Genomic DNA, 8755 nt, shown 5'->3' with positions numbered 1-8755 from the left:
CAAACAAAGCAACACCTAACCACCAAGCCCAGATACTCCAGAACAAAGAAGACCATTTATTTTACTTTGTGTGTGTGTGTGTGTGTGTGTTAGGGCAGCACTACACACTACATTACACATTGATCCTCACCATTTTTTTTTACCTTTGTGTAAGCACATGGGGCCCCCAACCACCCCCCATACAGCATAATGGTAGGGAAGGGTTAAACCTTCACACCCAGTCACTTATTCCCCACCCTTCCATTCCCACCACCAGCATGAGGACTAAAATAAATAAATAAATACAAGGGTGCCAATGAAATTTTCTTTCTCTTTTTAGCGTGTGTGTGTGTGTGTGTGTGTGTGAGGCAGAGGGGAATACCCTGTTCAGATTCTATACTAAGTAACTACTAGAGCAAATCCAATTGTCAAGACAATGAAGCGGGCAAATGATCAAGCACAACATTTCCCATCCAGTATTGGATCAAGCTAAAACAGGAATGGTCAAGATACAAGCAATGGTCAAAACACAGCATTACCAGACAAGTAGGAGGTCTCCAGAAGAGAAGTCTCAGGCACAGCCAAGATCATACCCAAAGAAGCAGTCAGATAAAAACAAAGACAGGCAGGAGACTCAGAGCTTCGGCCACATAATACAGTCAAAAATACTAAGCACTGGAACAAGTACAACAATATCGTTCCAACAATGGCTAGTCTGAAACCGAAGGCTGATATAGCCAGAGTCTCCTGAGTCCCACCCAGGGGCTCAGCTGTAGTTTGTTACAGACCCTCTTGCAACAGTTCTACTCAAGAAGACAGCCTTGCTCCTGAGGAGTCTTTTCCTTGAGGAGTCCTCCTTTATAGTCTAGTACCTCTTCTCCAAGGAGTTCTGTTGGCCTGCCTCTTGAGGGATGACACTCTTGGGGCCTAGGTATTTGCCCAACCTTTACCTCAGTGGTGGAACTTTCCTCCTCTTGTGGAAATAGACCCATGGTCATTCCCCCCCGAACATCTAGGCACTTCCAGGTCTCCTTACATGGGTGGCTTCTTGGCATTGTTTGTACCCTCCAGTGGGGGACATGAAACTCCCCCTACCCATATATGGTGGTCCCAATCCAGATCGGGGTCCCTCATGATTATCCTACGGCAGGGACGGGCAAAGCTGGTAATAGGCCCGGGCCAGATGGGAAATGTAGGCCCCATTTCAAACTGCTCATTAAGTATTTTTTTAATCAGTTCTAAATACAAATGAACTAGAACGATTTATAAAAAAAGGTAATGGCAAGCACTTTTATTCAAGATGTATATAAGACATCACTTCTTCACATTCAGAGCTACTTTGTAACAAATCTTTTCCAAACAGTCCCCCTACCAGGGGGACTTGGAGTAGGCCCCGTCGAAATCGTAGGACCATGCCAACTGCCCCCCCCCTCTGCCCAGCCGTGCCCTAAGGCTTTAGGGCAGCGGTTCTCAACCTGTGGGTCGGGACCCCTTTGGGGGTCGAACGACCCTTTCACAGGGGTCGCCTAAGACCATCGGAAAACACATATTTCCGATGGTCTTAGGAAACTGTATTGACTGAACTATGTCATGTATCATCTTTTGTATTATTAAAGCTATTGTTATGTATTATTTTCATTAGCAAACCATCCCATGACAATGGATCGTGTAGAGAAGAACGAAAATAATTTTATGGTTGGGGGTCACCACAACACGAGGAACTGTATTAAAGGGTCGCGGCATTAGGAAGGTTGAGAACCACTGCTTTAGGGTGACCATATGGAAAGGAGGACAGAGCTCCTGTGTCTTTAACAGTTGCATAGAAAAAGGAATTTCAGCAGGTGTCATTTGTATGCAGGCAGCACCTGGTGAAATTCCCTCTATACAATTGTGACCAGATACAAAAGAGGGCAGGGCTCCTGCAACTTTAACTGTTGCGATGAAGAGGGAATTTCACCAGGTGCTGCATGCATACCAATGACAGCCCTAGTCATGATTTGGGGTTACATATGAGATCCCATCTCAGGTTCTGTGGGTTGTTCACCACAGAAGCTGCCTGAACAGCAGCCTCACCTTTCAATGGTGGAGCAGCAAGTAAGCTGGAAGCTATTGGAAGATGCCTACTGGTGAGAGGTAGTGTGGTGTAGTGATCAGAGCATCATACTAGGGCTGGAACAATCTGGGCTCACAGCCCCACAAGCTGTGAAGCTACTGGGTGACTTCGGACCAATAGCTCTCTCTCTCCCTCGTCTATCTTACCCCTCAGAGTAGTTGTGATGATAAAATTGAGAGGCAGGGAGTGGAGTACATTGCTCAGAGTTCCTTGGGAGAAAGAGGCCGTGCCAATGCAATAAATAAATAACTTGTGATGCAATCATTGTGATTATGGGTTATGTGTGTAGCCCATGTACATAGCTGCTCAATCACATAGGGAAACGATCTTGGATTTTGGAAGCATCTGAAAAGCATCTGTCAAAAAAAGGGCTGGTTGGAAGAAAACAATTAGGACAATTTCACAGTAGTGAAACCAAGTGGGCAGGCAAATTTTTCACGATGTGGCATTTGCAAATTTGGTTACACGAGGATGAATATAAAGGGTCATTATAGACATTTGCAATGTATGAATCTGTTTTGTAGCACAAAGTACGGATGTACGTATATGTAGGGTAAAAGAAAAGAAAAAAGGTGTGTGTGTGTGTGAGAGAGAGAGAGAGAGAGAGAGAGAGAATCAGAATGTGTGGAGGACAATCTAAATAATTTCACTTTGGAAAAGCAAAAAAACATGATGCCAAATCTTTGACTAACCTGTACAATTCCCTTTTAAAGCACCAATTTCCCTGCTGCCTATTGACAAATAATGTGGGCCGTTATTAGTCAGTAATAACCACTCAAACTGCATTACAATGGCAAAGCGCAGCTCTGAGTTGTAGCCCCTTCCTCCCAGCCCTGCAGGGATTAGAAGGAGCAAGGCCAGAGAAAACAAACAGGCACCATCAGAAAGTGGGCGTAAAAGCCTTGTAAATCTGCCTCAACATTAAAAAAAGAAAAGAAAAGAAAAAAAAAGAGTTTTGAGGGCCAGTGTGGCGTAGTGCTCCAAACTTGGGACTGGAAAGACCTGAGTTCAAATCCTTGTTTAACCACGAAGCGCTCAGCTTGGAGACATTGGTTAACTCGCTTTCCCTCGGCCTAACATACCTTGCGGGGTTGTTCTGAAGAAGAGATGGCTGTAGATAGCTGGCGTAGGTGACATGGTGCCCATGGGAACCTATGTGCCCCAGATACCTTCCTTGGTGCCCTCCAAGGTGCTGTACGCCCACTTAAAAATCAAACACACACACCCATTTTCCTCACCAGGAGCTGGCATTGCTGTGAAACGAATTTCTGGTGCTGCTGAAAACTGTGGTTCAAAGGAGTCTTACATATTGGGTCTCAAACTCCACACTTCTGCCTTCTCCTCCATCTTTTGGCCAGATTTGTCCATCCTTTGTCATGCCTCCCATGGCAGCCATTTTGTGGTGGTGCCCAGGATAGTTTCTCCAATTGGCCGATGTGCCCATGGCCCTAAAAGCTGGCTTATCCCTGTCCTGAGTTCCTTGGAGAAAAGGTAGGATTTGTGTGTGCGCGTGTGTGCAAATCATTACAGATTATTGTTGTATCTGTAAACTTTAAAGATGAAGGGCTCTTGTTCTCTCATTGCCTTTCGTTTGGCCCAGACCCAGGAAAACCACAAAGCAAATGCTTAACTTCAGAGAGGAATCTCATCTGCTTTCAATTAAAGGTTGCATCTGTAGATGTAATTTTACAGGGCTTACGACTGTGGACGAAAGAGATTCCCCCCCCCTTCCCTCCCATTTCAGAAAAAAAAAAAACAAAATGAAAATGCATTTGTTCAAAGTACGCTGGGATCTCTTAAACATGTACTCAGAAACTGGACGTCATCTGCTTCTCCTCGGATGCCTCCCAGCTGTCGTGGATGTGCGAGGGCTTGATCTGCAGAACAGACGAAGGCAGGGCAGGCGAAAGCTGTGGGCCAAGCTGTTTCGGGGTGGAGCTGGGTGGGTTTTGGCCAGGTTGGCCCTACAGATGATCTGGCTCAACTCGGCGCCTGCCGAGTTGGGCAACCTCATGGCTTTGCAGGTTTTTTTATTTTATTTGAGCAAATACCGATTGATACAAAATCACAGCTGGGAATATTTACAAAAACCGGGATTTGTGAAAAATTGTAGCCATAAATAGCACAATTTACGCAAAATTGCAGGTGCAAACAGTCCTTTACGCCTGTCATTTTACACAAATTGTGCTCTTTACAGCCATGACTTTGTGCAAATCCTGATATTCACAGTTATCCCCAGCCGCGAATTTGTGCAAATCATAGAATCATAGAATAGCAGAGTTGGAAGGGGCCTACAAGGCCATTGAGTCCAACCCCCTGCTCAATGCAGGAATCCACCCTAAAGCATCCCTGACAGATGGTTGTCCAGCTTCCTCTTGAATGCCTCTAATGTGGGAGAGCCCACAACCTCCCTAGGTAACTGGTTCCATTGTCGTACTGCTCTAAGAGTCAGAAAGTTTTTCCTGATGTCCAGCTGGAATCTGGCTTCCTTTAACATGAGCCCGTTATTCCGTGTCCTGCACTCCGGGAGGATCAAGAAGAGATCCTGGCCCTCCTCTGTGTGACAACCTTTCAAGTATTTGAAGAGTGCTCTCATGTCTCCCCTCAATCTCCTCTTCTCCAGGCTAAACATGCCCAGTTCTTTCGGTCCCTCTTCATAGGGCTTTGTTTCCAGCCCCCTGATCATCCTGGTCGCCCTCCTCTGAACACGCTCCAGCTTGTCTGCGTCCTTCTTGAATTGTGGAGCCCAGAACTGGACGCAATACTCTAGATGAGGCCTAATGATCTCCCTGACGAGGCTCGCCTGGCGCCAACGCTGCTATCTTTCCGGCGCCAGGTTAAGACTTTCCTCTTTGCCCAGGCATATGGCGGCACATCCTAATTACCCACATGTTTAGTTTTTAATCGGTTTTTAATGCTTTATGTGTGTATGTTCTGTGTTTTAGAGTTTTAAATTTTGTATACTTTTTTTTACCTCAATTTTAGAATTTCTGTAAACCGCCCAGAGAGCCCTGGCTATGGGAGCGGTATATAAGTGTAATAAAATAAATAAATAAATAAATAAATAAATAAATAAATAACCAGGGCCAAATAGAGAGGAACCAGGACCTCACGTGATTTGGCTCATGGCTCTTGTCGAAAAACAAAAGAAAAAAAAAGATGTGAGCTCTTGGTGGCGTTCACTCATCCCTAGCTAGACCAGGTGTGGGCAGACAGATTTCCAGATGTTTGGACTTCAGCTCCCAGCATTCCTGGCTATTGGCCATGCTACCAAAGGCTTCTGGGAGTTGAAGTCCAAAACACTAGGAAATCTACTCTCTACTCACCCCTAGACTAGACACTGGCTTTAAAAGCAAAAGGGGGCTACGCTGTTGTCTGCATTTGGGGCTTCAAAAATCATGAGCAGCAGCTGCTACTGGTTTCTCTGTGTTTAATTGTACATTCATGTTTTGGTAGTATTGCGAGGTGCCTCGTGAGGGCAGTCTGCCCTGAATAGTTCATCATTATCAACATGCAAGAAGTGCAGAATTGGTTCTATTGCCAATACTCTCCAAGTGATTTCTCCCCACCTGGGTCGCTCGGGAAATCAAATCTTGGGAGAGAAAGCAAACACCGCTTCCCTGCCAGGCGAAAAAAAAAGCAGCTGGTGTGTGGGTCGAATTGTAATGGGACCAGAATGCATGGGGGAAAACTTAGCGCTCCACTGCCCATAACACACACACACACTCACTCACACACACACACACACACACACTGCAATCCTAATTCTGATCATGCACACAAACATCCGTGCGGATAAGTTTTACGGTAAAAATAAGACACATGAAATGCCCCTGTCCGTCCAGTATCTTGTCTGACTTGGGCCCTCGGTGCCCCGTCCTTGGTATCACAGCCGGGGTGTCACAAGCGTGTTTCTCTTTACGGTTTGAGAAATGATGAAGGGTGAAAGAGTTCCCTTGCGATGTCGGTAACATGCATTCCGCCTTTCAGGATCTTTCCCCGCAATTATGCCAGAGAGCGCCAGGACAGAGCAAGGAGCGGGCCCCACCCGCCTCCTGTACCCCGGAGAAAGAGTAAAAGCACACCAGGCCAAAGAAACCCCCAAAGAAACCCTTCTAAGTTGCTCTTTAATGTGCTTACTGGAGACTCACAAATCACCCTGGAGCTTTTTCCTCTCTCTTTTGCGCCCAGAAGTGTAATTGTAACAGGACAGGAGTCTGAGGACGGGCAGAAGGACGGTTTCCAGGAGATGGAGTGTTTCCCTGTACTGCCGGCTTCTGTGTCAACAAGGGAGAATCTGGGCGATGTTTCCTCTAAAATCCCAGGCCCTGCTTCCCTCTGGGGCAAAAGGTACAGAGGGAAGTTGTGCTCTGGGCAGAGCGGGGAGGTCACTTTAATGGGACAGGCCCTTCCGGGTTGGCGGTGCCTTGTGCAGAAGTGTTCAAAGCCTGCCTGCCTTCCGCCCCCAGTATTTAGAAATGGCCGAGCGCGGGCCCTACGAGCTGGAGGTCAGCTGCCTTGCCGGTTAGACGATCTTTGCTGCTGTTCGTGACTGTTACAGCTGCTACAAGCCCAGCCTGGGAGAGTCAGAGACAGGAACCGGGCTCACGCACAGAGACTGGGGGGTGGGGGGGTTAACCTTTTCATGCAACACAGCCCTTGGGTGGCCCTCTGGTACCTGCCATTGTCCTCCCTGCCCCATAAACAATAATCATGAAGAGGGAAGTCCCTAGCACCGCCAGCGCTTGGACAGAGGGAAGACAAAAATCAAATAAATGTGGGCGTGGGTTAAGGGAGGAAACTGGCAGGCTGGTGGGACTCACTGACACACTGGTGTGCATTGAGCGGGGCACTGTCAGGCCAAGCACAGGGCTCACTTCCTAATTCTGGGAAGACCCCCAAGAGGTCTACTTGGGGCGAAATGCAGTCCTTGGCTTAGAAGCAGAGAACAGGGGTAGGACAGCAACACCCAGGGGCGTGGGGGGGGGAAATGGTCCCCTCCTCTCAAAAGTTCCTCTTCTCGGAGAAGAGAAATTGTAAGGAAGACAGATGCAGGGAAGCGACCAGGTTGGAAATTTCCAAGTCAGAGATGCTACTTATGCTCGGAGGAGATTGGGATGGGGGGCAGGAGATGGGGGGGGGAGAGGAAATGTCTTTCAGGAACTCTGCTGAGGCTGATCCTGGGAGAGAAAAGGGGAAATCAGTCCACAGAAGCGATGGGGAGCAGGGTGTGTGTGTGCCGAGGCTGGGGAGGGACAGGAAAGGCCATGTTGTCCCAGCAGTTCAAAGGTGACTTTCCGGCTCTCCGTTGATGGAGCTCGGCGCCAGTCGCTCGCCCCCCTTGGTCATCAGGTTGCTCTCGTTGAGGCGCTGCACGCGGTACTGCTCGTAATGCACGTTGTGGGTGATGTCTTTGAGATCCTGGAGGTGGGACCTGAGGAAAAAAAGGGAGATGCACCAGCAGAAGTTGGAGCAGCTTGGCAAGTGGATGTTTCTGATGATTCACCCCGCCCCACCCTGGTACCTGGATGATCATACCCCGCGCCTTACCTGTCAGCCCACAAATGCTTTCTCCTCACCCCAGAAAGGGAGTTACCAATGATCATTCCAGCTGTAGGCTCTTCAAGAGCCCCGAGAAAAGGAGACCATCTTGGCAACATTGCATATGTCTTAGTTACATCTTGACTGGACTACTGTAACACACTCTACATAGGGCTGCCTTTGAAAACTCCTCAGAAGCTTTAGCTGGTCCAGAACGCTGCGGCCGGACTGGTGACCAGGCCCCGTTCCAGGATGAACAGAGAATGCGATGAGACTTTAGAGAAATAGGAGAATAGTATCGCTAGTTCTCCTCCAGTTCCTTCAGGATCATCCTGAGGGCTCCAGCAGCAGTGGCGATGGCGTGTCTGAGCAGAAGCCCAGAACCAAAGGTGCCACCCATCCCTACTCATAAAGAGGAAGCCAGATTCCTCATGTGCTCTGGATCAGGGCCTTGATGCCATGCCAGGGAGGGGATGGAGGGGGGTGGGCAGCAGAGCCAGCTAAGAAGCTGCCCGGTTTGAGGCTAGTTGTTGCTGAAAAAACAGTCTCTCCTGCTGTGCTCCCTTACTGGTTGGGACACTTTGATTCCTGGCTGGCTGGACATTCCATCGTCTTGCTGGTAAGGCGGATGTCCCAATCACACAGCAGTGGGGACAAGGGTGGGACATACTTGTGCAGATATATTTGAATGGCTTAAGGATTTTATTATTATATTAAGTGGTATGTTAGTATTACAAATAAAATAAATAAATAAATAAACAAATACTATGTATGCAGGGCTCCTCCATAGGGGCAGGAACCCTGATTGGTCCAGGATTCTTGCATGTGTTGTAGGAACCCTAGGTACGCTGGCCTCCTTCATGCAAATGCCAATCGTGTGGCTGTCAGGGGACTTGGCCGGTGCATGCCTCAGGGTACAAATGCCAGTTAGTGGGATGCAATCTTGCCAGTCTCTTCTTTGAATGAGTGAAGGGGGTTGTGTGAATACCCTCAACATAGGGGTGCAGCCATGATAGAGTGCAACTCCTCACCTAGAGCACCCACTACTCGCAGGCAACAGATGACTGCTAAGGCAGACCTGTGGGGGGGGTCAGGTGACCATTTCCAAATCTTTCATAATGT

The 8755-nt window shown here is 48.0% G+C and overlaps 1 protein-coding gene across 5 annotated transcripts in view; it reads right to left on the bottom strand.

The window, feature by feature from the left end:
• Positions 1–6205: 6205 nt before the first annotated feature.
• Positions 6206–8755, bottom strand: part of SEPTIN12 (septin 12) — a 151270-nt gene continuing 148720 nt past the window's right edge. For all 5 annotated transcript variants that reach the window (XM_063142998.1, XM_063142994.1, XM_063142995.1 and 2 more), the window contains one exon: positions 6206–7526. In XM_063142998.1, the coding sequence (XP_062999068.1) occupies positions 7376–7526 (151 nt within the window). In that variant the 3' untranslated portion in view covers positions 6206–7375. The remainder of the gene's footprint in view (positions 7527–8755) is intronic.

This window comes from Elgaria multicarinata, chromosome 17 (genome assembly GCF_023053635.1).
Source record: "Elgaria multicarinata webbii isolate HBS135686 ecotype San Diego chromosome 17, rElgMul1.1.pri, whole genome shotgun sequence".
NCBI lineage: Eukaryota > Metazoa > Chordata > Lepidosauria > Squamata > Anguidae > Elgaria > Elgaria multicarinata.
Note: the sequence above shows the minus strand (reverse complement) of the source record. Positions and strands in the feature narration are given on the sequence as shown.